The following is a 27,590-nucleotide window of genomic DNA, read 5'->3' on the forward strand; positions in this document are numbered from 1 at the left end:
TGTCTTCCCTACAGATAATCCTGAACTCGATGCACCGCTACCAGCCGCGGCTGCACGTGGTGTACCTGCCGGGCGAGGGGCAGGCGGCGGCGCCCGGCACCGTGCCCTACCGCACCTTCGTGTTCCCGGAGACCGGCTTCACCGCTGTCACCGCTTACCAGAACCATAGGGTGAGTACCACTTCGATACTATGGCACTATGACTTGCCTACAGTATGTTCCGAACTCCTTACTGTTGCACCTTAACTTCCCTACAGACGATACGATGTTCTATTGTCTTTATAACAGTCGTAGTATGAATGATTGAAAGCGCTGTATGCTCTGGAATGCTTGAAGTGTGAGCTAATCACACATTATTGTCTGGGTGACAAAGCTTCTCTAAGTAGTGTGCACTAATAAGATATCTTCAGGTATCTAATGCTTTCTTATTGCCCTTACAGATAACGCAATTGAAAATAGCGAGCAATCCCTTTGCGAAAGGATTCAGAGACTGCGACCCCGATGATTGGTGAGTTTCATTACGTGTCTCATAACTCAGTCACGCTCGTAACTTACGTTCGCATCCTACTTACAAATGTTTACAGAACAAAAACAAATATTTACATTACGACTTCAGGACCGTTTCCACAATTTATTTCCGCACCATATTTTGACATGAGACCATTCTAAGGAATTAACGAGACATTAACGATCGGGTAAACGTAACCACATTTCCAGTCTCCCCATAGCACGGCTATGAATCAATTTATTTACAAAGTTTTCATGCGACGCCTCGAACTCATTTCAACAGCCGGTGACAATTTACTTTTACGACGTGGCCATAGAGTAAAGAGTTACGCACGACAGTTATGGCGGACACGGCTCGTTTCCCGTTCCCGCCAAAATAAAAAAATATTTCTTACCTTAAAATTTATAGTTTTAGAGTTTCCAGTAAATTAGTTTGATGTGCGCTGTTGGAAAGAATTTAAGTTTTTATTGTTTACATAGTTGCATTAATGGAGAATGCATCCGTTTCTCAATTTTAATTAATGTTGTGACAAACGAATTAGAACATTTATGGATAAATCTTCGGTTATTAGTGATACTAAAAGTAGCAATACAGTTAAAAGTATTTTTAGTAATTAGTGGTTACCTTTTGCAGAAATAAAACACCTCAAATGAAAAGAGAAAATAAATATTCGAAGATAATGTTTGGTAAAATCTAACTTTAGGTACAGTAAAGCAGCGAATTAAAAGTAAATAAGAGGCGTGTAGGTAAAGGTGCATCTGTTTTGTGTCAGACGCCGGGAGGCGGCGCGTACCTGAAAGAGAAATTCTTTTGTAAACATTCAGTGTTTGTCTACCTACCGGCTGACGATATATTGCATCTTATTTTAATTTGTACATTAGGTGCAAAAGTTTTATAAGTAATTTGAGGAGATAAATAGATTTTTTTTAATGACCACTTACATCATTTGGGGGTCAAATGAAATGCCTTTCGGTCGATTTTGAAACGGAAAAAATCTTTAACGATGACAAGTAATTGTTATTAAAATTCTTTCTATAAAAATCATTTCCTATAACAATTTTTAATAAACTTAACGAAATTCACGGGTCTACATACAAAATCGTGTAACCTGTAAGTAGTTAGGATTTACATTTAGGTACTTAAGCAACTGAAACCCACCCAAACCAAAATTATAAACAAAACTTAATTTCCAATTAAAACAAAGAACATTTGTTTACATTCCACATTAAAATCCACTTACTAAGCCATAAAAGTCCGCAGTGCGCTATTACCGACTGTACAGTGTAAACACTAAACAGTCTGCGCGCGCGCATACGATCTCCTTGTTTACGGATCGGCCGGTTACTACCGTTGCGGCCGCTGTATTGGCTACCATTGAAGCAATAAATCTACACTGTCAGCCGTAATTCTCTTCGTACTGTAAACTGCAAGCGTTTATGTACAGATTATCGTAAATGCGCTGGTATAGTCCGCCAATCGTAAAGGAATTCTGTTTCAGGTAAATTGATCGGATTTTGATTGGCCAATGGTAGAGAGAATTTATAATTTAGGTTAAACAGATACACTTTTTCCATGTTAAAACGTGGCATAATAATTTAGAAATGAATATGAAACGCGTATGGCAGTAAATAAATAATGTCGTGACAAAAACGTCATCAAGCAATCAGGTGATTAATATCCCCATTTCTCTGAAAACTGTATCGTTTGTGCATATGAATAAACACAGTTAGAGGGGGACAAAAAATATCATAAACTTGTCTAACTTCCTGGTAACAACGATTAATAACCCCGGGAGGAACGTATGATTGCCATTTGTCGTGCGCTGTCAAAATAAAGAGTCAACACGGAGCCAGTAATACGACTCCGCCTACTGGGCGGGCGAGGCCATTATTATTGTTTTTTTTTCATGTGTATCATATGTTGATAGTTGCCACTCATTAATTTGAACGGACACTAAAGATGATTAGTTGGGAGACAACTCCATTTATATGTTTTCACTCGGAGCCCGTTTAAGCTTATTATGATCCCGAGGAATATTTTACATCTAGGAGATTTTTAAAGATTAATGAAAGAAAGAAAGCGTCAAAATAATTAATGTCGAAGAACTTGGCATTTATATACAACAATATTTATGCTTAACTATAACCAGCGGCGGCCCTAGCCATTGCGAGGCTACGTGCGGCAGGTCTATGCGAGGCCCTTTGTCCTACGTGATAAGTCTGTGTTGCGAGAGTAAGCTGATGTTTTGATTTAGCTAAACGTCATGTTTGAGGAGAAATGCTCAAGTTAAACAAATCAATAGAATCACAAAATTAACAAATATTTAAATGATCTGATGCTTTCGTATTTTCTTAAGACTAAAATCTTTAATTAAAGCAGAATAATCAAATGAATGAGGAGCGTCATTTTCGATCGAAAGAATAGCAAGGGCTGAAAGTCGATCTTGTGTCATCGAATTCCTTAGATATGTTTTAATAATTTTAAGCCTCGAAAAACTGCTTTTTCTATATTATTATTTTATTATTCGAATTCTCAAGACTATTTCGGTAGTGGGATAAATTTCAGTTAAATTCTTTTCTAATATATATTTCAGCTCTTCATATAACTGATTTAGGACCGTCTCTAGCTCATGTAGCGCCCGGGTGCAATCTTGATCCAAGCACCACCTATGTTTTGAAAGATTGTGACTTGAGTAGTTCGAACGTCGTAAATAAGGAAGTTCATATGGAAGCTAGGAGTTATTTTCTTGTTAATAAAAGGACTTAAAAGCGGCGCTACCACAAAAAAACAAGTGGAAAGTGAAGCACCTGCGAGCGTAGCGAGCGCAAAAATTTTTGAGCTCTGGGTCACTAAAGCACCTAAACACAAGTCTTAAAATTATACAAATAATAAATAACATTGCAAGGTGAATTCGCGAGCGTAGCGAGCGCGAATATTTTTGCGTTTTAAGCACCTAAACTTGTACAACAAACAACAGTGGAAGGTGAACTCGCGAGCGCAGCGAGCGCGAAAATTTTTGAGTTTTGGGTCATTAAAGTACCTAAATTTGTACAATAAACAACAGGGGAAAATGAATTTGCGAGCGTAGCGAGCGCGAAAATTTTTGCGTTTTGGGACATAAAAGTATTCTAATCAAGTTAGAAGGAAAGGCAGTGTCAAGTGAACAACCGCGAGCGTAGCGAGCGCGAATTTTTTTATTGTTTCTTTAAGGACTCTCAAATTAAACAAATAAAAAGAATCCGTGACTGGATCGAGAGCCAGTTGTTTTTGTTACTTTGGTGTTCCAACATTTTGTTAAATTGAGGACTCAAAAAGTAAACGCAGAATAAATTAGAAATAAGGAAAAAAAACACTTTTTTTCTTGGACCAGATATATATTTTTTAAATACCTATATTTTTTTATATTAGTGTGGGTTGTAGCGCGAGGCCCCCATAAGCGCGAGGCCCTGTGCGATGGCACAGTTCGCACACCCCTAGGGCCGCCACTGACTATAACAACATTTTAGTATCTACTCAAGAAGCAAATCGTATAATTGTGAGCCTCGAAGGATCAACGTTCCTATACCGAGATTTTTCAGGATTGTGTTTTTTTTTCTAAGCCCTTACTGTTTCACTGCTGGGCAAAGGCCTCTCCAGTTGGAGACAACTGGGGAGGCCTTTGCCTCTCACACCTCTCGATCCTTCAATTAGAGTTAAGGATTGTGTCGCTTAATATACACCGTTAGGAGCCTAAAACTTTATAATACATAGATGTATTCAAACATATCATCATGTAACTGCTTAAGTATGCAAAATGTTTCCTCAAATAAATGTACCTATGTTCGTGTCCCCAGTCCCCCCGAACAGAGTCAGCGCGGCGGCGGCGCGCGGCGGCGCGAGTCGGCGGCGGCGGAGGCGTGCCCTCAGCTGGCGCAGCCGTACGCCGCCGAGCCCAGCGCCTGCGGCCCGCTCTACCCGCCGCACGCGCATCCCGTGCGGTCAGTATGATTAAATACCTTTTGCGACTGCATTGGATTTCTTTTACTCAGATTAAGAAAACTTTTGCACCGTCTTGTGATCCATTGGACCATTGGAGCATTTGGAGCCTGAGGAGTCCTTTTTTGTTGCTAGTCTTTGCGACACCCAGGCGTAGCTCTATTTAAATAACCACATACCATGACCAAAAACCATGATTTGAATTTGAATTGGACACTAGATCTCTTTTTTCAGCACTCAGGCTCCCCAAGAGGGTGAAAAGGCTTAAAAATAGTAATACTTTTCCAGCTTGCAGAAACCACCTGTAAATGTTGATGGGATAAGATTGGAAGCTGTACTATTACATTTTGCAAAACCCGTGTCTTATTGGCTAGCTAGATAATGATTTGTGCTCCCCTTGACATAGGTGGTCTCTCATGATGAGTTCTTAGACACTCATTCTCACTTTGAACGTGAGCTAGCTGTTAAACCTATGATTCAGTTCTGCTTACTCTTATTCTATAGCAATATTATATTACCTGTTCCAGTTACCAACCGCACGCAGGCCACAACAGCGCCTACAGTGCTTACTACGCTCACAGATAGCTGGCCACGTACCGCGAGCGATAGTGTAGTGAATGTAAAGACAACGCCCGCTGACGACCGCGATCCGACAGAGTGAGCGACCGCGTCGCTGGAACGCGCACCATCTGTCAATGTTACCGCCTTATGGGGAATTTGAAAAAAGAACTCGTTTTGAGGCTCTGGGGATGTTCTTAAGTCTATGTTGGGTTCTAAAGCTCTTCTAAATTCAAAAATGTTTCGTTGGACATAAAAGTTGTCTATGTTCTATAACGTTTCGGATCGTTTGTGATTTTGAAAGTAAGAATTCGTATTTTGATGTAAAATTATTGTATAAATAAATTATGAAATTGATTAGTTTGTAATTTTGGTAGTGTAGGGCGAAATTTTAGAATTTTGATTTAATTTTTGGCGTTAGTTTAAAGGATGTTGGTAGCGGTTATTTGCCAGATGGTGCTAAGGCATTGTAAAAAGTTGGTTGAAATCGAAATAAAACTTATATTTTATATTGTAATACACACCTAATGTAATGTTATAATTTGGTTTAATGAGAGAAAGATATCATAGAGAAATATAGTTACCTTGTATAGTAACCAAAGGAAAAGTTTTAAATAAGTAATACCGAAGAATGAGCCAAATATTTTACCTGTATCAATTATTTTACTAACCATTTGTGTAATCTCGAATATTGCATATTATTGGTAATGCACTGTCTACGCCTACGCAATAAATGTGCCTTTTCTGTGACCTTATATCGAAATATAAACATAATTGAAAACTATTTTGTTACCAAACATAATGTATTTATTAATATAGCCTAATATAATTTTAGTGATTACCAAAAACTAGCGCATTCTTCTTCATTTTATTAGAAAATGAAGGGAAATGAATGCACCAGTCAAAACGCCAAGTGCCAAAAAAACCCAAAGGATTATAAACTAGCTTATGTTAAGATAGATTAAGATTTAGTAAATATGTTTGGATATTTATTTAAATCTATTAAAGTTGACGCAAGTCGATAAGGCGTTTTATTTTTCTATATCAAACTAATTTTCTACGTGTAACCCCCCTTATTCAAGGAGGCGTATTTACAGTATATACATGGCTAGTACGCAAGCGTGTGAAACTAGTCGCGAATAGATTGGAATTCACTTTTTATACAAAGTCTTCCGATGTATACAGCAGCAGTACGCAAATACTCGCATATATTTTGTAGTGGCCAAAGTAACTTGCTTTGTTCCATAATATACAGTGCTAGTCCGCATGCAAACTAATCGTGTATACATGGGAATAGGCGCGAAAAACTTCACGATTCCAATCTATTCGCGAGCAGTTGCATGCTCGCCATTTTGATTAAAACACGACCTAGCATTTAATTTAAATATTAATAATTCTCGTTCAGTTAAAAAACGTTGTATTAAAAATTGAAGTTAGTGACGAAAACGAATCGCTGCAAAACCGACTCTACGTAGTCTTGTCTGCCCTACCCCTAGAGTGCAATTCAAAACCGCGGAGGGGCGGAGGAGCGAAGCGGCCTGCGAGCCGAGGCGCAGGTAGTTTTAACGCCCGCCGACGCGGCTGAGGCTGGTCGGCAGAGCCGGCCAGCAAGCCGAAGCTGCGGTGGTGAGCGTGAAAACCATCTGCGACGATAAGCTCGCATGGGACCGCCGGAGCCCCGCAGCACCGGAGCCGTGACAGAAGCGATGCTAATTAAATATATTTTATGATGTCATTTAATAGTATTTTAGAAGTTTACTGTTAGAATGCCTGCTACAAATTTAGATGCTAAAAAATAACCATCATGCTGAGTTGTATTTAGAGTGGTTTACTTAGAAGATAACTAGTGGCTAAGATAGTATTATTTAGATGCTCGTTAATTGCTGTATAAATAAATAAATAAATTGTGGCTGACTTAATAATTTAGAGGGCAACATACATTTTTGGGGGCGAATAATGATATTAAAAAGAAGCGTGTTTAATTAGCATTTTTAATAAATAAACTCAGATTCAAAAGCCATTTTTATTTATTGCTTTACCTAATATTAATTTTGTATAGTTAAATTTGACCGTGTATAAATTGGAAAGATGCATGGGCACGTCTAAGCTACGAATTATACGCGAGCAGTACGCAAAATTCCTGTATACTTTGAAATCACAAATTAAAAAACAGCATTACAAAATATCAGCGAGCAGTTTCCTATGGATGCGTTTTGGCTATGTACACTCTGTAAATACGCATTCAAGGAGCTCGGCTTTTAGATACGGCCCGTTCAATATGGACAAGCGGGTATAAAACGGCTAAAATAAACAATATAATAATCTCACAGTATTTATTATTATTTGTTTATGGCATTTAAATACGTGATTTTTAGATGTAATAATAATACAATAGGCTTATTTACAGGTAATAATTAACTAATCTAAGTTGAACTTTACATCAGGAAGAAGCAGTACTGCATTTGCTGCGGTAACCTCTCAATCGCCGGGGTCCTGAAATGTGACTTCTCACCGACCGTGTAAGTCATGACATGGCTGACAGTTGCTGACCCTGGTTCGTCCCCACGGTCCACGTAAACCTTAGAAGAAACCGTCTCTTCTAACTCTTCGCCTACTAACTCTGGCTCAGGTTCCAAAATCTCTTCGAGGGGCATGATGATAGTCGATGCAGATGCAATAGGCTCCATGGAACAATATGAGTATTCCTGAGGGATGTAAGACACGGTGTCGTAGAAGTCTGGCCGCTTGCTTACGGGAGGACTGCTGTAGTAGCTCTGTGTTGGTGGAGCAGGGATCTGAGTCTCAGGGTAGTTGTAGTAATAGTTGTAGCTCGGGTACGAGTCCGCGTGATGGTGGTGGTTCACAGCTGGTTGAACAGCTGGCTGTTCAGGATACTGAATAGTGAACGAAAAGTAACCGTCGTTATCTTGAGCTTTGTTTGTTGATGGTGCCTCCACTTTAGCAGCTTCAGCTTTACGGGTGACGTTCTTCATCTCTAATGACTCTTGCAATAGGGAGTTCATTTCCTCAGCCTGGTGGTTGGCAGCCATAGCGAGGTCAGAAAGGATTTCTGTGTCGGGGCTGAATTCAATTCCGTACTTGTCGGCGATTTCTTGAGCAGTCATCATTTTGTCGATGGCAATGTTTTGGTATTCGTTGTTTGATTTGATATGTTTAAGCAATCTTGTCACCAATTCAGTGCTAGCCATGGGGCTTTCCATTGATCTCCTCTTACGCAAATGGTTGTCTTCTACTTCTCCTTTTCCTTCTTCTTCTTCACCTTTCTCTTTGTCACAGGAATTGATGGCATAAGTGAGGAGATTTGCCATTTCGCTCTGAATGGCGAGGGTTATCTTCTGCGCAATTTCCTTAATTTCTTCTAATTGTTCTTCAACTGACTTGTCAGAGTTAGTTGCTTGACTCATCATCGCAACTGAGGATGTTGGATATAAGTGCGCGTCAGGAAGGAGGAAGAAATCGATCCAATCCTTTTGGCCGGCGGAGTAGTCTTTGACGACTTGATCGTCACCTTCGGTTTTATAATAAACATCTGGGATATCGTTTTTGATCTCACCACTGTTGACGCATTCCTCACTGTCAGTTACGTTGGCGTAAGTGAATGACCCCTAAGAAAATAAACAAATTAAGTTGATAAACAGCTTCAATGAAGATTTTATTCGGCAAGTAGTAATTGATGTACATTGAATGAAATTCATTTTATGAATGAGGAATCTTTAAACCGAGTCTTAGATTTCAGGAAAGTAATATAAGGATCAATCAAAAACAGAGTTATAAAAGGAGACAAAAGAAATAAGGACAAATTAAATAAAGAAGTAAATATTTACCTGGATAGCCAAGGCGACGATTATGTATAAGAAAGCCATGGTTCAAGTTGTGCCTGTTCACCTGTCGCACATACATTTATATGTAACGCTATCAAGAAATTAGGAAATTGTTTAGACATTTTCGAAGTAACCATTTTAACATTAGATAGGACATGTTTTCGAACTTGAGCAATATTGCGGTGCTGTGTTTTTACAACATGTGTTCATTTCCTTTCTGATGATGATTAACATGTAAGACTTCTGTTTTATTTTCTTCCACTTTCATGTGATTAATTCTCTATTTTATTGGATGGTTACATTCTTATGAATATGCTTAAATTATTTCTTTGTTAACGATCAAAGAATAAAATACCAGAAAGACTTATTCCAGTATATTATTCTTTGATCTGAAATGATTTCGCAGATTGATTTATCAAACTACCAACTCGTATTCTATCTCTATGTGATCGAAATACATAAATATAGAAACTTTGAGAGTCTGATAAAACATGTTGTAAAATAAAAGGACGATTCCCTTTATCCTTAACCGATTCCAAACTCACTTATGCATTTGTGATAATACCTAGAAGAATTGAAATTGTATAAATATACGTATCTATAAATCCACATTGGTTTTCATCGTTTGTTTAAATTAGCATACGTTCTCATTGCAAAGTGGTGATTTAAATATCTTTATAGTAAATACCCAAAGGTCATAGATCAAGCAGGTAATTCGATGCATTGTAACTGTCAGCACTTGCTGCATAAAAACATTGACATTGATACATTATGGGGCACTTAATTAATACCTATTATAAACAACAGCGAGTATTAATTATGTGGAAGAAGAAATAAAATACAAAGGTACAAATAAATCGCAAACTTTATTAAATAATAAATTAGGGTCATCTAATAATATCTAGACACTGTTTATTATTATTAATGACTACAATTTTATTTACAACTGATATCTTAATTTGATTATCCGTATCGAGGTTGGTCGTATCGTTTAGCGTAATGTGTAGAGTAAGCTGGAGTGGCTGGTCTAGGTGAAGGGTATCCTTGTGGATACTGGGGTGCGTAAGGGGATGGGCTCTGTGGGTAAGGGGATGGAGTTTGTGGGTAAGAGGATGGTATCTGTGGATACGGAGATGGTGGAGTTAAGCAAGGAGGTGGTGGCGGTGGGTAGGGAGATGGCGCCGTTGGGTAAGCAGTAGGTACTGGTGGATAAGGCATATGAGCTGGATACGAAGTAGCTGGAGGATATCCTGGAGATGGTGGGTAATTAGCAACCGGTGGGTATGATGATACAGGCGGGTACACAGGAGCTGAAACGTTCGGAGGAGGAACTGATTTATATGGAGCCGGTTTTGGCTCAGTATGATAGTAATCCTGATGTGCTGGTGGATAAGGATGGGGATAAGGAACGCAAGGTGGAGGATAAGGAGGAGGGGCGTATTGCGGGTAAGGATACTCATAGCCATACGGCCAAGGCTGAGGAGGCGGCGAAGTAGTTGGCGCTGGTTGTTCCGGCGGTGTACTGGTATAATACGGGCTTGGAGCTACAGCGGGAGGTGCGGGCACAGCTGGGGGACTTGAAGATGGAGACGGTGGTGTATGTGACACGTATACCACTTGCCCTTGAGGGTATACATAGCTGTAAGTCGGGGGTTCGTATGTAGTTGTCGTTGGCGTCGCAGGTGACTCGGTAGATGGCGCTTCTGGTGCTTCATTGCTTGCTAAAGATGTTGTGGGCGGCTGCAGTTTTGATAGAAGTGGTGCTGAAAAGTAATGGGGGATATTCATTATAGTAATTGTTACAAGGGTCAGTCAGTATTTCTATGAGACAGGGCTAAAATTGATCATACTGGTAAAAAAAAAACATTTGCATGCTTTCATTTGTTTATTAATTAATAAGTTCAAGCTATAATTAAGTAGATATTAACTGGCGGAGTGAACCTTTGATCAAAACGATAATATTAATTAATTGCATTCCACAAAATGCGCTGTCAGCTCACACTAAGCAGCTACTTTTATAACAATAACAAAGTCATAATAAGGCTAGTAACACACGATATGCGATTAAAGTATTAGTAGTAGAACAAATTGGATCTGAAGAGTTTCTGCTTTTATTGATTGTTCTGCAAAACGAGGCGAGTCTCTTGCTTAAACTGGTTGGACATTTCAAAACCAAGGTAAGGATAGATCCGTAAATACGCGTGTTTGTTATTGTCTTCAAAAATATGTCACAGAAAAAATTCTTGCAAACTTTTGTGTAGTTCATGGGTACAATCAGAAGCAGGTTTAAGATTATTATAAAATGAGTAAGAATCATATGTACTAGGCATTATATTGTTCATTGAAACAGCAAGTAAGCAGAAATACTTACACGATGAGTAGAGCGCGCTAATCATTTGATTCATTCTGTCTGTCAGAGCCGCCATCTGTGTTCATACATTTGTAGAAAAAAGATTAATACAGATAAATAATATTAGAATTTCGTTAGACTTTCACACTATTCTTTTTGATTACATTTACGTCTACAAAGGCAACAGCATGTCGATTCTATAAAATATCACAACTCACTTCGACATCACTCTCACTTCGACTTCGATCTAAAGGTGGAATTCCGTGGACGCGACAATAGTCAACCTATGAAAATGTATGGCACCGTTGTCGAGGCCCGTGATAGTCGCGCGCGGCCGACGAATTTCGTAAGCTGCTCGCGGCATTGTCAAAAATTTAATTCTGGTTTTACTAAAATTCTATAGATGTTATTAAGCGCTAGACCATGTTGAGAAGCGTACGGCCGCGAGCGGCTCACGAAATTCGTCGTCCGCGCGCGACTGTCGCAGCCCTCGGCAGCGGTGCCATACATTTTCATAGGTTGACTTTTGTCGCGCGCGGCTGCGACAATCGCGACCCACGGAATTCTACCTTAAAGTTTCGTGATTGACATTGTCAAACTACACTAGCGCTACACTATCGAGCGTGTTGACAAGTTGAACTAAATCAAAGTCGAGATTTTGACAGATCTGTCAAAATCTGTCTATCTATAGGGAGGTAGGGAGAGATGGGCAGTTGGGAGACATGATCAAATCAGAATAAAAGGGGTCCTTTTATTCTGATTTCTGATCATAGTTTTGTTTTTTTTTATTGGGTAGTTTACGTTACCGACTGGTAACGGTGTTCATCCATAGACTATTTGTCATTTCTGTGAGTTGTCAAGAACAAACACTCGTAAAAGTACTTAAATATTTTGTTGCGGTTTCGGATCGTTATAAAGAGAAAACTAATGAAAGGTATGTGTATTTTCTATTATTAATTATTGATTGTCAAAATCTCCAGTTACAATTATAGTAAGTCGATGCAATCCACACCTATTATACCTTTAGAAGATAGTACTACATCTTTTGTTTTTATGTTTCGAACAAATTGCAGCTTAACTTGTAATATGGTGTACTGTGCATAATCACTTAATGTCAAATTATTATTTTTTGATGTCAATTATTTTTTCCACTACGTTCCTTCGGGAGCCCTTCATGTATCTGTCAGGGCTAACTTTAACTATTTTAAACAACCCCACAGCCTCAATTGTCTACACACCTTGTTAAGTCGTGTAAAACATCTCACCATTATTATAACATGCATAAAAGAGATCATCCTATATACTACTAAACTGATTGTAATTTTTAGGAAAGCTCTTTCATTATATCTAGCCGAATATAAGAAATGGCAATAAAAGTTGATAATGATCTGTAAAATCTGATTTTTTATGCAATAAATTGTGAAAAAGTGCCCATCCCTCCCCTACCTCCCCTAAAGTATGAAATGACATTACGAATCGAAGTGAAATGCGAGTTGTTGATCGAGTTTTATAGAATCGCAGTACTGTTAACTTTAAACAATACCAATGTCTTATAGATAGTTACAAAATTATTCAACTCACCTGCGACTGCTGCAGAGTTTGACAATTGCTAGAAGTGGCATAACTTAGCCCTATCGACAACGCGCTCAATTTTATTATTAACCCCAGCATATCTGCTGCTTAACCAAACTATTTTCTAGAACTTTCGACCAGCAGTCTCCAGCTGCCTTCCACATTACTTCGCACTGATACAAAACAATGATATTTAAATAGACTTTGTATTGTAATCTGATGGCAGACGTGATGATCTTCGCAGAAACATCTGATAGTCGATAAGGACTATTGTGATAAGTATGTTCTCGGAGCGTGAGGATAATGACTACAGATACGTTATTGGGAAATTGCTTGGTTCTCGTGTAGTGGCCTGTTTCCGTGACATGGTGAATAATTTTTAAGATAGACTATTTCAACATCTCCAACTAACTCGATTTCGTAACCATCGTACATATATTTCTTTGAAACAGCGCCGATTGAATGTTTTTCATTTTAGGTGAAAATATTTTTAGTACAGCATAATATTGGGAAGCTTCTAGCTGTGGTTAATAAAACACAAATTGTGATTCTTTGTGCTGTAAATTGAAACTACTTACATAAAAAGTGTACACTACTTCTATACTACTAAGATACTTTAAGTTACAATAACGATAACTTTCTACACACGTACATGTCTCCAACTTTACATGAAATCAAGATGAACAGACAATCTAATCTAAGCTAAATAATTGTAAACAACATCTGTGACTTCAGAACTATCATCATTATCTTCTAAAGCATGTTTTGCGTCCCCTTCTTGCAATTTTCTCCCTTTAGCCTTAGCATACATAATCTCAATTCCCAGTAGCACGACAGACAGTATGGCTCCAAGCATAGTCAAGGCTAGTAAGGGAGCAATGTCCCCTAGTTTAACCCTCTCAGCGAGTAGGGAAGCTCTGCAAGGTGGCTGAGGGATCCGTAGGCGGTTGACGAGGCGTTTTCGTAAGCCGGTCTCCTGTAACCAACTCCCCGCTATGCGTAAGACTTCTGTCCACTGCCCGTGTTTGGTTGTAGTTACCCATGTTAGTATCTGTACCAAGAAGATAATGCCCAGATTAAATATCTCATATCTTGTTTATAGCATTTATTACAAAGCTAAACATAACCTAATATGTAATTTTTCTTGATTTTAAATAAAGCATATGTCACAACTTACTTCAGGAATAGTATCAATGTGCTGAAGTTTGCAGATGTGGTCGTCGCTGAAGGTCTTGAAGTGCGGGTAGATCTGATTGTACTCGCTATGGAAGGCGGTGTTACCCTGCTGGATCAGTTCCACGCCGCGCTCCAACTCTTGGTAGAATTTTGAAGTCTTCTTTTTCTTTTTCAAATATTCGAGATCATCCCATGTGGTTTCTACCTGCAAGATCACCCTAGCTTTCGATAGTACTATAATCTCATTCAGGATACTTACATAAAATGTAACAGATTGTTTTTTTAGTTAATTCATCACAAAGGTGAATGAAACTCACATCAAAGAACAAATAACGCATATAATCGTAGTCCTCCGACGCGATGGCGTACTTGGAGTCTCCGAGAGCCTTCAGCGTCTCAGGCCCACCACGGCCGGTGCTCATTAGGGCTGACACTATGGCGGACGTATAGTAGGCGTGAACAAGCATTGCGCTTATTGACAGTACGGTGAATGCCCAGCGGCCTGATGCACCCTCGGGTACGGCACTAGCGTCTGAAGGAAAATGGTAATAAATGATAGCATAAATAGAGTCGTTTTAAAGATATGGAAGCCTAGGAAAGAAAAAGATGATATCGAAGTTTATATTACAAGGAACTTAATATTCTTTTTGAGATCGTATGATGTACCTTGCTGTAGCCACGTAGTAAGCACAGTATACAATGCGCCCTCTTTCTCTTTGGGTGTTTTAGCAGTGATCCACTCCACCATCGCGAGGATTGCCATTATGCCTAGACAAGACCACCAGACACCAGGAGAGAATGGCTCCAAGTACATGTTGCTGCTGCTCTCTCGCTCCGCTAAGTACGTGAAACCAACCCTGTGGACGTTAAATAAGTTGCTTAAGAAGAGCGAGAACCGATAACCCTGCATAATTTAATGAGGTTTCGGTGACAAGAGTGTTAATACTTGCGTTTATATTTTATTACTGTAATGTTCACTAAACACACTCTCTCGTAAGTCAAAAATATGGTGATCAAAGCAAGAATATTGAGTTAAGAAATATAACTAAAAATTACCTGAAAGGCCAAAGTGGCGTTACGTAGTCAAGTTTAAAAGATCTATCCAAGAGAAGTCTCAAAACTCCTCCCGAGAGGTCCGCCTGACCATTTGACACCATCAAGAACATACTGTTGTTGTTGACCACGGTCGCCCATAGTTCGTTCTCTATTAGGATATCTCTGAAACATGAGAAGTTACGTCACTTTATGAAATAAACGAAGGTGGCCTGACCAATAGTGGTTGATGGAATTTCTCTTCGAGGGTCGGGGCTTGATATGCGGCAATAACGCAATGTGGCAGACTTAATTCACCTTAATGAGCATTCTGTTCTTAGGTGACTTACAGCCAGTTTCTTCATCAAAAGTTAAAGCCAAAGTAAAAGTCAAAGTAATTTCTAAAGTAAAAGTAATTAGCCTTGAAAAAACGAATTTGACCGTTACTTTAACTTTAACTTTTGATGAAGAAACTGGCCGTTAGTGGGTATCAATTACTCTATTAAATGAAATCACATATGTATACTTACTGAGCATTAACCGCTTCAGTGAGAAGCATAGATGCACTGTGTGCGCTGCGGATACCAGGGTCCTGGTCTAACATAGTCTCATCTTTCAAGTAGTCTACGAACGTACCATCGTATTTATCACTGGAATAGTGGCCAACCTGGGACAGTAAATAAAATTATGTATGAGTCATTTCATTTTCTCGAATATGAAAGTTTAATTCAGAATCATGGTAACTTCGCAAACATAAACAAAATTAAATACTTGAACATAATTTAGGTAAATAATTTATCGCACAGGAGTTGCAATTCTCAGAGGATATCTCTGCAAGTCCAATCTTCGTAGTATCTTTTCTCGATCATGCGTTACGACAAAACCGGATTCCTTGGTCCAGTGAGCCCAGTAATGTATGGATATTCCTTCTCTGGGATGGACGTACACGTCGTAAAAATAGGTTGGAGAAGTTGGTGGCTCCGGTACTAAAGCTAGAATGATAGTCAAAATCAGGTGTATTCTTTTCTTTATGTATTTTTGTAGAACAATTCTGATACACAACTAAACCTTCATTATTATCAAGTAGTGTTACTACTGACCCAGGTTTGTAGATTTCTTGGTCTCGTTACTGTTGTTACGACCCGACTTGAGGAAAGTGACATCGGAGTCGTATCTTATGTCTCTCAACGCCTCAGGAACATGGTCACCAAGAAGCAGCCACTTGTACTTCATTTTGAAATGTACGCGTTTTACCTGGAGTTAATTTTTAATGTTAGGATTTTTTAAAAGATTTTTAAATAGTAGAAGTTTTCTTTTTATTAAGGATAATTATTGTAGTCTTTGTGAAAGAACTCAATTTAATATTCCGTTCAAATAAGTCTGATGTCGTCCTATCTAATATTTCTTCATTACTCTATAGCCATCCGTAGGTAACCAATATTTTTATTTTCTTTCCTAATCCCATAGTAAAGGTTTAACTTGATCTCAACCTTTTTAAAGAAAGCCAGGTTGTCATCTTCACGGACCATGTACAGAACACCCTGTAAATACTGAGGATGTATGTTGTCAAGAATAGCTGGCTCGCAGGAAAAGGTAGCGCTCATACCATACTGAGAAAGCTGACGGGTGAATTTCATTCGATCTGAAACAATTTATGATTGACTATTAATAGTGGAAACGTATCAATATTTAAAAAGGTTCCTCATCCTCAATTTTGTATATTTGTCAGTCCTAACGAGGCTGACATAGCACACCAGTGATCAAAGCGTCAAAAAATCGAAATATAAAAACACAAATCTTTTAAATTAACTAGGTACTTATTAAGCCACGTTTTTCAATAGTAAACAGTCATAACATAACATTTTTGTCCTTTTATATTTTTTCTCTGTGGTTAGTTATTTTCTGCATCGGAGATCGCAACCTTATTTGTTTAAGACATACATAGATTACTGGCTTAAATCATTCAAAAAAATTGTAGAATGCCATTTGTCATTTACTTTTAAAATATTTTTTCTTAAAAGTAGCAACTACATATTAAGGCATTCTAAGTGACCAGTTTGTAGAAAAAAAAAATTGTTGTACACAAACTTTTTAGAAAAGTATCTATAAGTATAGTAATGGTTTATAGTATTGTATTGAAGTGTTTTATTAGTGTTGTTATTGGAGCCGGTAATTCATATTTTTTATATCCCGGATGTTGTACCTATTACTTATTTTGTCGCTAGAAAATATAAATAATTACAATAATATTCCAGTAAAATAATTTATACCCAAAAAGTAATTTCACATCATTACCTATGGCCGGCCAACATGCCAGTACAATAATACTGCTCACAACTTTGTGCTTGAAAAATTCTACAACTGCCTGAGCCAACATGTTGTCAACCCAGTTTACTTGTGGGACTAACAAATCTTACCCCTGTATTTGTGCAATTTATGTCGAATTCAAATATTTTCCAAAGGTAAACTGTACACTCAAGAACATAATTCATATTTTATTGTGTTTCTGAAATTGTAGTATCCATTCACGTTTATCTGTGTGCAGGTTTTTAATAACAATTGAAAGTGCACCCGCATTACATCAAGCCCATTTACGCTAGTAATTTTCGAATACAAATTAATATGATATTTATATACTTTGATATGAATATGAATTTACTTTACCAGTGCTAAAGGATGAATAAATTATTTCTGTTTGTTTATCGCATCGCCTGTACTGCTTGCATACGAAATGCAACGATTTGGGCGTATACTCGCGAAATTACAGGGTTCTGGCAAATAGCCACGCTGTAACGACCACCTTTGTGACTCACTGAATAAAACAAGCGTTTGTTTGAGCCGGTATATTTATTTATATGTGGAATAAATAAAAAATAACTATACTACTTAGGGTACATTAATAATATTTGTATGAACACGGACAGGGTGGAGGAGGCAGTTCTAATGGCTTAGGCTCCAGTGTAATAGGTACCGGGGGAGCCACCATGTAGGCTGTCATAGGGAATCCGGGGGGAGGTGGTGGAGCGCAGCACGGACAGACAGGTGGGGGCAGTGGATGGTGGAGGAGCAGTGGAAGGGTGGAGGGTGGAGGGGGAGGTACACTGGTGGGAAGGCAGCAGCATGGTGGTGGAGCTGGCAGCATGTACGGCGGTGGCGGCGCAGCTAGCACCATTGGGGGAGGCGCTGGCAGGCATAGAGGAGCCGGTGGCGGAGCTGGCAATACTAAGGGCGCTGGTGGTGGTGGCGCAGGCAGGCAGACCGGTGCAGGTGCCGGCGCTGGTAGATACAAAGGTGCCGGAGGGGGAGCTGGGAGTACGAGCGGCGGTGCGGGGGGAGGTGCCAGCAGAATCGGCGGCAGTGCCGGAGCGCAGGGTGGCAGGGCTGGCGCGCACGGTGGTGGGGCGGCCGGCATCAGCATTATCGTAGGAGGCGGTGGAGGTGGCAGCTCCTTACAGCATGGCTTCTTATCCTTATCTGTAATTAAAAAATATAGTTAGTAAAAGTAAACATGTTTATCATACCTCCAATTATTATCATAGTACTCAACAAAATGCTTACCAAGCAATTTGGCAGTAAGTAGAGGCTTCAGCAACCTGCAAAATTAAATTTCAGCTATAGATTATGGACATTATGCGAAAAGTTTCACAATATCTAGTGGGGAACTTACGAAGCCAGCACTGCTTTCTTACACTCTTTCATTTCCTTCAACGCCTCCAGCTGTAAGTAAAATAAATAAGATAATGAATCAAAAACACATTTTTAGATGATTTCATTTAGACACTTTATTAGCAGAGTAGTTCTTCATATCACAATCCACAGCAGTCGTTATGCATAGTAAAAAAAGCATACCAGGCACAGTCCTTTCTCGTCACACGCCATGACGTAACACGAGGAGATCAGCAGGATCCCTATGGAGGACCAAAACACCTTCTGACCCCCCATGTTCACAGTTCACAGACCAATCGTTCACAAATTGTGCTTCCGAAAATTTCATTCTATTCGTATTTAAACAAACGCTTTTGACATCCAATTTCTTTACGTGATTATCGTAGTATGTTTTATCTAGAATTTACGTAATTAGTTAGATTGTTGGGAAAAGTTTAGGAATATATGAAACCTTTGTACTGATAAGATCAAACGTGTTGATATCAAGGTATGAGTCCGTTGTCCTTATCTCCACTATTGATATAAACGTAAGTATTGGTCAATTGAAGATGTAATTATTACGTTGTTACTGACTAAAAATAAGTTTTATGCAATCTTAATATGTAACTGTTATAGGTACATACTTTGATAGCTTTAATTAAATAGTGATGACAATGGTAACCCTATTATGTGTTTGTAATTCAATTAATAGGTAATAATTAGTAGGTAATAATTTTTGCGAAAAATCGTAATGGTCCCAAATTGATGCGAAATAGACACTTTTGATAATAACATTAAGAGGTACTTTTAGAGCCGTATAATATGCCTACTGGTCGCACTCATTTGCAAACACACTGATGTACCCACACAGCATAGGTATTGTATTGTATTTTTTAAAAGTTAGCGGCTCTGAGAACCACAAAACGATGTCTTTGTAATTTTTGACCAATGACTGACCAATGACTGAGCTATGACTTCGTTCATTAGGTTCCATAGGAACCAGCTAGCTGACTGACTGCTGACTAGCTGACTGACTTCGTTCATTAGGTTCCATAGGAACCATAGCTCAGTACCATCCAAAAGGGGACATTCTTGAGTACTAAACTATATGTACAGCAGGTACAACGGTTAATCAGTGGATTAGGTCATTAATATAGTGAGACGCCTTTGTGGGTTAGTTTTAGCCCTTAGTGTTTGCAGTTCCTTCTATCATTGACATTTCCTTTGAAAAGCATGACAAACAATGTTTTCAGGGGATGTTTTGTGTTGAACGGTATTATGGTCTACGAAGATCGTCCCTCTATAATGCTGGTAGTGATGTCGATGCTAATTTCTGTACTTGTTTAGATAGTAGAGGTAGATGATGATTATCTAGATAGATGCTGGTGCTGACTGGGTTCAGCATGTATATTGTAACATTGTAAACCATTGTATTCAGAACTTAAAGCATAGTAGTTTTACAAGAATAATTATGGTTTATATCTAAAATACAATGTAAGCTCCTAAGTGTTGCGATATCCGGTGATACGATAGTGTAAGAGAAATTCCAATTTACGTACTATTATTTTTGTTATGTATTGTTGATTATTGTTTGTCAACACAATTGACAATATGAGACGTGATTAATCTAATCGAAGATTGTGATATATCGGGACAATGATGCTTTCTGAGCAGTTGTCTTTATATACGGCGATGCCATAATATCCGCGCTGCTTTAGCAACACAGCTATCCAACAAACATGACAGAAATCAAAGTGAATAGTGGGAGAAAAATTGTGGTCTTTCTCATTTTAGTGATATGCGTGAGTATTAAGTTTTTGTTTAGAACTAGTTTTGTTTTTCTTAAATTTAGAAGAGTGTTTTTTTTTTAATTTAAAATGACACTCAGATTGAGAATTCACAACCGCCTATTTACATATTCCTAAAAGTAGCTGTTAAATAATTTGCTGCAGAGAAGAATCTATATTATGTGCATAAACGATTCCTGGTTTGGTTATAAATTATAAGCAGTAGGCTGATTCTATTTTCAGTTAAAGCTCTGCTTTCCAAATAGAAACTTTAATTGCGTCGTTGCTATTATTATGTTAGTAATTAATTTAATTACATATTTGTTACATTTATTAATAAGTTTCATATTTTATTAAAAAATAACAACATTGACCAAACTCCCGGTAACCGGGGTCTAAGAGAAACCTACTCACTATAGGTACGCGCCGTTTTAAAGAGTAACTACCGCCTTCTGAATCAAGTCCCTTGACCAATCCCAGCCACCCAATGATAGCTTATTATTCATATTCATTTTTGTATTACCAGATTATGATTCTATCTCAAATGTTTGCAGATATCTTCATGCTGCAGTATACAATTTAGAATGAAGGACAAACGTCTGAACCGTAAGGTTATCAAGAAGTATTCACAAAACTCACCAGTAATCTTCAACATCAAGGCGGACAAAGCCGAGTCATTTAAGAAGTTACCAGCCAAACCTCCGCCAGTGAAACGGTCTATACCAAAGTTGGTACCCCTGAATAGGTTGCCTAGATCTATATTTACTGTGCCGAAGCTGCCTCTGGTGCCATTCTTTCTGCCTTTAATCCCTAGAACACCCCTCCTTCCACTGTTCCCTAATTGGGTGCCGCCTCCAACTGCGCCTACATCGCCCATACTCCCGCCTGTATCCAGGCTGAGTCGCCTGCTCGGCTGGGAGAAACACGACAAGATCATTGATAAACTTTGGGAGCTCAGGCATAATAAGGGTATGACGACAGCCGAGCACCTTAGATATAAGAAATTCTTGTTCAAATAGATTCAATTCAATGCTTGACATAATATGTAGATGTATTGACAGATTTTATCTTGGTTAATGTTTTTTTTATGTTTTCTAATAAATATTATTTTTACAGCTTGAAATAGTTTTTCTCATACTATTAAATAACCTTTCTGGTAGAATTGCACCGCAATTCGTCGTTTTGCAATATACGTATCAATATAAGCAAGGACATCACAAGGGTACAGAAAAAAAACTAAAATAAAGAACAAAATACAAAAAAACTTTAATCCAAACTTACAAAAGAAATAACAATAACATATAATATATTAAAAGGTTCTACTTGAGCTGGCTTTTCTTAGAGTTGGCCACGAGTGTATTGAGTCCTCTGACGAACATATCCTTGACTTTAGAGAGGTAGCTGATGAGCGGGTAGGCGAAGGGCCGGTCTTCTGCGCGGCACGAGAAGCATGGCTCCGGCAGACGAGGTCGCACCAGTGAGTTCTTTAGCAGCAGACTGCTCTGCAAGACCAAAATATAATCATTAATGTTACTTCTTGCTTCATAATTGTTACTGTTGCATCTTGGTGAATTGTTGGTCAGCAGGTCTTTTCGGGAGAAATTCGAAAATAGAAGAGACAAATTGCATAAAAAATAATTTTAAGTAGTCTTGTCTGAAATTGTGTTCACCACATTGTAACTTTATAGAACGTGCCTATTTGCACGACTTTAGCGTCATATTACAACATACCCTAGCATTCGAAAGATAATTTTATATTCAAATAGTTTCATTCACACATTAGAGAAGATAAGGAAAATATAGAAAAAAATATTTTTATTTTTGGCTTCAAATGAAAATTATAGCAAACAAATCTAAAAGCTACTGTTTCAAAACAGTTTTGATAAGTATTTTCATGCTAAAAAAGTTGTAGGAAATGAGAAGTCTAAAAATAACGATACTTAGTAAGTAAAAAGATATCGAACCTCCACAACAGTAAGAGCAGTCACAGCGATCACCGTCCACATGAGAAATCTTTCTAACTTCATTTTCGTAGTAGAACTTAGCAGCTAGGTACAACACTATGCTGAAGGCATAAGAACTGCCGTAGAGCCACTGCATACTGCTGCCTTATACACGGCCTATCTTCTGACACTCCGCGAATCTGTGAATGGACACGTAAGTCTGATAAGATCTGACTGACATCTCGCTTCATTGTGATTATCCGTCCAGTGGCCTTGTTGGAAACGGAACTTAAATGTAATGTAGGTTGACCAATATTTTGATATGTAGAGGAATTTAATATTGAAACTCACAAGTGGTCCATGTTGTTGTAATTACTTACGCTGCTGTTTTCAGTGGTGACTGGTTGCAGAAAAGACTAGTTTAAAATACAGGTAGGTTTGTATGTATAGTATGCCATGATTAATTTGTTTGCCATATTCGAGTTACTTCAGAAGAGATACTTAATTTGTGCTTGTTTTGGGCCTTCACAAAATTCAAGTTTAAAATACATATAAGACGATAAATTGAAACTGTAATTACCATTATTGTCCCACAATCTCTTTTAACACATGGAGCCTCTACTATCAACCCAAGTTTTGCTGACTTAGCTCAAACGGCAAGAGTGGACGTTAAACGTGATGTATGGCAGTTTCGTTGAGACGCTAACAATGTCGTGAGTGTGCGCAAGAGACGATATGTGTCGGTACGTGGCGGTGGCTCTCATGCTGGTTCGTATTCAATGCTTGATAATGACAACAACTTAGGTGTGGGAAGTGAATTTTGTAATCATTTGTGTGATTGATCTGTTATTGTACAATTTTACTTGATTTGATAAGTTATCATGTATCCGAGATCGAGGTTTGGAAGAATAATGTTAATTGACCAAAACGGCTAACGACTACTTTTGTGATTGTAAAGTCAACTGTTTTTGTAGTTCTCTAATGTGACTTACTAAAGAAATACTAGCCTATAAACCTTTCTAATTAAGATTCTCATATGGCATGTTACTACGATATGACAAATACTGAATCTTGAAATCTAGAAAATCTTTGTGATCCACTGCTAAAATTCAATAACAGACATTTCATTATGAATATTTTATGCAGTTCAGGAGAATTTGTGTGCAAATAATTTAGTATTGCCGTCAATAATTTCAGGTAAATTACATAGCCGGCGCTCCACCACCCCTTCGTTTGACGATCGACTGCTCCGATGAAAGGGTAAGGTAAAATACACCACAATTCTGTTAGTAATATTAATTATATGTTTTACATTTTGGTTAAACAGACACTTAAAAAGGCCTATGTTCAGCAGTGGACGTCCTATGGCTGAGATGATGATGATGAGACACTTAAATATTCCATGACAAGTGTAAGACATTATTGGGCCCTACGATCATAATTTTTTGTTACCTATATTCACCATACACATATTTAGAGAACTATTTTTCTAAACTGGCTAAAATATGTAGTGGTGTCGTTTTCAATAAATTGCATTGTATGTTTCAGATCCCCTATAACTCGGCGTTCAGATCGTCCGACTACAACAGGAACTCGGGATTGGACGTGAACTCCTTCTGCAACCTCATCCACAATGCATTACCCAGCTCTATACAAGACGGCAAGTTCATTCTCATCGAGCCTGAAGACCAGACGGGGTACAGTGATACACAGGTCCCCATAGCTATTGCACCACCAGCTGGATTCATACCAGGGTTGGGAATACCGAAGCTTAAGATCCCGCAGCTGCGATTACCTGCATTGGATATTCCGAAGCTAAAAGAACATTCTGGAAGCCGGTACAAGCCACCAAGAGTAGGATCACCAATGATATCCACTTCGGTAATGAGAGTGCCAGAAGATTCCAGTGCAGAAAGAATGGAGAAGTTCAAGAAAGGCGTGCAGAAGATGCTTCGCGTTGTCAAAGTGTTGGGCCAGATTGACCAGTATTTGTCGGAGAGAACACGGATCATAGTTGATAAACTGACTAAGACTTTTGCTGAATAATAAAGTAAATGTATTCTTTTGTTTTATTTACATCTCAATTCAATGACTCGAACACAGTCATTGCAAGCTAATGTTTATAAAATTATACGTGCAAACTCCGGATTATAGTCGCACAACACTAGTAGAACTAAAATGACTAACTGAATACTTTATGAGATGTAATTGTTGAGTTGAGTTAAAAAATAGGAACTGATACCTATGTCTTAGTAGAGTATTTATTTACCTACGTCACGATAACGGATTTTACAGGGACAAACATAATTATATCAAACTTCTATTTACCAACGGAAAAACTAGCCATTCATTTACCTAGTAAAATGATAACAATAGGATTTATAAATTATGTAGTTTATTGCATGCTTTGCAATGATTGAAAATAAGAATTAAAACTATTTATTTTATTAATTAATTGTTCTATACTGTCCAGCTATTCTATATTGACAAGCAAGAAGTAGACCAAACACATCTCCACACACACTACAAAAACACACACTCTCCTAAGTACCAAATGACACACAAAATCTGTCCAGGCAATTAGTAAGGTCAGGGCAATTAATAATGAATACTCTTAATTAAATCAGGTTATTGACTATGCCGAATGCATAATTTTATTATGCTAATAAATTGCATCACAGTATATAAGTTTCGGGAAATGCGCCCGCTTACACTGCACTTTGTGAGTTCCAAGAATATTTTTGGCAGATTATTGATCAAACCTTATTATTTGTGATTTTGTAACGTAAGTAGATATTTAAAAAATTTTTGTTTCCTTATAATTCCATTTATTATAAAACTTTATTGGCTGTAAAAAGTTTCCTCTACCATTTTATACCAACCTTCATGTTATCGGCACCTAAAAAATTTCATTTTGTAGATGGCTGGCGATAAAATTATGTTCTTATTTCATTTTTTTAAAATTGTTCCTGCTTTTTCATTCATCCTTTTGTTTTTTACAATGGTTATTTTTAACATAATAATATGTTTTGTTTTTATTTGTAACTAACTTTTATGATAGAAAGGCTGTGTGTGTTTAATTTGATAATTAATGTAAAGTTGAATAATCATCTTAGTTCATGATTGTACGTGAATGCAATCACAAAACGTGGCTTCGCGGTACGTAGATGATCTTTAATAGTGAATTATGCATTTTTCGGTAATGTTAATTTGCTTCTTAGTTTTGTTAAAGTGGGTAAATAATTGTATAAAACAGTATTTTCTAGCAAACACATACATTTTCAAATAAATGAAATCTTGTGTCCAGCATGGCGTCGACTTCTGATGAACCCAGTTCGAAGTCTGAGGAGTGCGCTGCAGCTACGACTCCGGACGACAGTATTGTGATATCTGGCATGTCTGCGCTCATGCCTGGCTGTCGTGGTCTTGATGAATTCACGGAGAAGCTCTATAACATGGTAAGTTTCATCAGTGACCTAGGAATATGTCTGATAGCTGAGCAAAATATTTCGTTTAAAATAGATTGAAGACATTTAAATTATTTCTTAACGAAACAGGTTCCTTTGCCATGCTTTCATATTATTTTATTAAAACCTTCTCGCGTGACAGGAAAACTTGGTGTCTGCCCCTGAGCCACGTTGGAAGTGCAACCACCCGGAGGCGGAGGCGCCGCGTCACGGCCTCATCCCTGACATCGAGCGCTTCGACGCGCAGTTCTTCATGATTCACTACCGACTTGCTAATTCTACTGATACTATGTCTAGGAAGCTGCTTGAGCAAGCTTATCAGGCGATTATTGATGCAGGTAAGATTTTCAACACTAAAAGCTACAACTTGATTGTAGAAAAAAAGGTGGCATCGAGGAAAATTTTTATAAAGGAGTAATTCTCTTACAGGTGTGTCCCCAACTGAGCTATCGGGAAAGCGTGTTGGTGTATTCATTGCAACTGGCATCACTGAGTCATGCAAATTGTTCTTTTCAACTCGCCCGCGTGGTTTTGGACTCATGGGGTAAGTTTTTGATAAAAAAATCTCTATTAGGAGAACAATTATATTACTAATGTTTGGGATTGTAGTGGAAGTAGATCGATGGCCGCGAACCGCATCTCGTACTGGTTGAACGCGAAGGGTCCGTCGTACACACTGGACGCGTCCTGCTCCGGCTCGCTCGTGGCGCTCGAGATGGCAACTGACGCTATCCGACACGGGCACTGCGACGCAGCAATCGTCAGCGGCGCGCGACTCATGCTGCATCCCACTAACTTAATACATTACAGAAGGTAAAGCCAAAGATTATACTTAAATATTTCAATAGACGGGATAAACGCTAAGAAGAAGAAGATTTCAATAGACGCATTTCGTTCATTAAATATGTATTGGGTAACTTTATTCCTTCCAGATTAGTACCATTGAGTCCTGATAGTAAAACTAAATGCTACGACGAAAATGCAGACGGTCAGACCATGACCGAAGCTATAACTACAGTTTTTGTACAGAAATATAAAGACGCAAGAAGGTAAACTGACATGGACGCACAGGTTATCTGTTGATGTTATTGTTGATTCTTAGTAAAGATAATACCTACTATTGCAGAGTTTACGCTGAAATATATCACATTAAATCAAACTTCGTTTACGAACAAGGCAATGAAAGCAAGGAAAAGTTTGGGCATCATCGGAATCCTTCAATATTGTCCAAGTTTTTGTGCGAATTCTATGCAGAGGTGGGTGTGGCGCCTTCTTCTGTGGAGTATGTTGAAGGATTTGGAGCAGGTAAAGCAGAAACTTCATTCAAAAGCAAAATGCTAGTAATTCAGTCATTTTAATTTTGATGATCATTCCTATACGACATATGAAATGCCACGTCAAGTACGTGATGTAAAGTAACTTGTAAGACAAAGTAATAATTCTCGTGATATTATTTGGCTTCCCCAGCTATACCCGACGTTGACAAAGCTGAACTGCAAACACTAGAAGAGGTATTCTGCAGTGATCGCCAAAAGCCATTACTGGTTGGAAGTGTTACATCCAACATGGGGTTTGCGGGAGAAGCTTCTGGCCTGTGTGGTATTGTAAAGGTAGTTTCTTATTTAATATTATAGCTATAAGAGCACAATTATAAGCTAGATGTAATATTAGTTTTCGTGAAGTAAATATTAGACTTACAACCATAAAATTAGCAGATTCTATTTATATTTTGGTTT

The 27,590-nt window shown here is 38.2% G+C and overlaps 6 protein-coding genes and 1 long non-coding RNA gene across 7 annotated transcripts in view; 4 read left to right on the forward strand and 3 right to left on the reverse strand.

Moving 5' to 3' along the window:
- The window catches only part of LOC110370912 (T-box transcription factor TBX1), a 28,199-nt gene extending 22,768 nt beyond the window's left edge, over window positions 1-5,431 (forward strand). The window contains exons 6-9 of the mRNA XM_021326922.3: window positions 15-170; window positions 440-507; window positions 4,341-4,484; window positions 5,010-5,431. Of these exons, the coding sequence (XP_021182597.3) occupies window positions 15-170; window positions 440-507; window positions 4,341-4,484; window positions 5,010-5,067 (426 nt within the window). The 3' untranslated portion in view covers window positions 5,068-5,431. The remainder of the gene's footprint in view (window positions 1-14; window positions 171-439; window positions 508-4,340; window positions 4,485-5,009) is intronic.
- Window positions 1-16,528, reverse strand: part of LOC110370833 (protein D3) — a 146,518-nt gene extending 129,990 nt beyond the window's left edge. Inside the window, exon 1 of the mRNA XM_021326817.3 lies at window positions 16,525-16,528. Within this exon, the coding sequence (XP_021182492.3) occupies window positions 16,525-16,528 (4 nt within the window). The remainder of the gene's footprint in view (window positions 1-16,524) is intronic.
- LOC110370876 (uncharacterized) lies at window positions 7,449-8,924 on the reverse strand. Its single transcript, XM_064040345.1, has 2 exons — window positions 8,886-8,924; window positions 7,449-8,666 (listed from the first exon to the last, which is right to left on the reverse strand). The coding sequence occupies exons 1-2, from the start codon at window positions 8,922-8,924 to the stop codon at window positions 7,476-7,478; spliced, it is 1,230 nt and encodes a 409-aa protein (XP_063896415.1). The 3' UTR covers window positions 7,449-7,475.
- Window positions 13,478-17,389, reverse strand: LOC110370893 (ionotropic receptor 75a). Its single transcript, XM_064040558.1, has 10 exons — window positions 17,308-17,389; window positions 16,503-16,654; window positions 16,113-16,266; window positions 15,817-15,998; window positions 15,543-15,679; window positions 15,037-15,198; window positions 14,647-14,837; window positions 14,298-14,512; window positions 13,982-14,185; window positions 13,478-13,855 (listed from the first exon to the last, which is right to left on the reverse strand). The coding sequence occupies exons 1-10, from the start codon at window positions 17,387-17,389 to the stop codon at window positions 13,502-13,504; spliced, it is 1,833 nt and encodes a 610-aa protein (XP_063896628.1). The 3' UTR covers window positions 13,478-13,501.
- A 5,607-nt stretch (window positions 17,390-22,996) lies between these two features.
- LOC110370900 (uncharacterized) lies at window positions 22,997-24,446 on the forward strand. The gene is made up of 3 exons (XM_021326903.3): window positions 22,997-23,155; window positions 23,585-23,647; window positions 23,936-24,446. The coding sequence occupies exons 1-3, from the start codon at window positions 23,123-23,125 to the stop codon at window positions 24,431-24,433; spliced, it is 594 nt and encodes a 197-aa protein (XP_021182578.3). The 5' UTR covers window positions 22,997-23,122; the 3' UTR covers window positions 24,434-24,446.
- Window positions 24,447-25,695: 1,249 nt separating this feature from the next.
- Window positions 25,696-26,671, forward strand: LOC110370861 (fatty acid synthase-like). The gene is made up of 4 exons (XM_049843424.2): window positions 25,696-25,845; window positions 25,997-26,192; window positions 26,284-26,398; window positions 26,464-26,671. The coding sequence occupies exons 1-4, from the start codon at window positions 25,696-25,698 to the stop codon at window positions 26,669-26,671; spliced, it is 669 nt and encodes a 222-aa protein (XP_049699381.2).
- A 113-nt stretch (window positions 26,672-26,784) lies between these two features.
- Window positions 26,785-27,455, forward strand: LOC135118401 (uncharacterized). The gene is made up of 3 exons (XR_010277565.1): window positions 26,785-26,903; window positions 26,981-27,159; window positions 27,322-27,455. It is a non-coding gene; the product is annotated as an uncharacterized LOC135118401 (long non-coding RNA).
- Window positions 27,456-27,590: the final 135 nt, after the last annotated feature.

This window comes from Helicoverpa armigera, chromosome 22, assembly GCF_030705265.1.
Source record: "Helicoverpa armigera isolate CAAS_96S chromosome 22, ASM3070526v1, whole genome shotgun sequence".
NCBI classification, from domain to species: Eukaryota; Metazoa; Arthropoda; class Insecta; order Lepidoptera; family Noctuidae; genus Helicoverpa; species Helicoverpa armigera.

Bases quoted from the DNA above. Each gene is read 5' to 3' on its own strand.
- LOC110370876 (XM_064040345.1), bottom strand. From the start codon at position 8,924: ATGGCTTTCTTATACATAATCGTCGCCTTGGCTATCCAG. The intron at 8,667-8,885 runs GTAAATATTTAC...TTATTTTCTTAG, and splicing joins TCGTCGCCTTGGCTATCCAG to GGGTCATTCACTTACGCCAA.
- LOC110370893 (XM_064040558.1), bottom strand. From the start codon at position 17,389: ATGTTGGCTCAGGCAGTTGTAGAATTTTTCAAGCACAAAGTTGTGAGC. The intron at 16,655-17,307 runs GTAATGATGTGA...AAATTGTTTCAG, and splicing joins GGCATGTTGGCCGGCCATAG to ATCGAATGAAATTCACCCGT. The intron at 16,267-16,502 runs GTTGAGATCAAG...AATTAACTCCAG, and splicing joins ACCTGGCTTTCTTTAAAAAG to GTAAAACGCGTACATTTCAA.
- LOC110370900 (XM_021326903.3), top strand. From the start codon at position 23,123: ATGTGTCGGTACGTGGCGGTGGCTCTCATGCTG. The intron at 23,156-23,584 runs GTTCGTATTCAA...CAATAATTTCAG, and splicing joins TGGCGGTGGCTCTCATGCTG to GTAAATTACATAGCCGGCGC. The intron at 23,648-23,935 runs GTAAGGTAAAAT...TGTATGTTTCAG, and splicing joins TCGACTGCTCCGATGAAAGG to ATCCCCTATAACTCGGCGTT.
- LOC110370861 (XM_049843424.2), top strand. From the start codon at position 25,696: ATGGCGTCGACTTCTGATGAACCCAGTTCGAAGTCTGAGGAGTGCGCT. The intron at 25,846-25,996 runs GTAAGTTTCATC...CTCGCGTGACAG, and splicing joins CGGAGAAGCTCTATAACATG to GAAAACTTGGTGTCTGCCCC. The intron at 26,399-26,463 runs GTAAGTTTTTGA...TTGGGATTGTAG, and splicing joins CGTGGTTTTGGACTCATGGG to TGGAAGTAGATCGATGGCCG.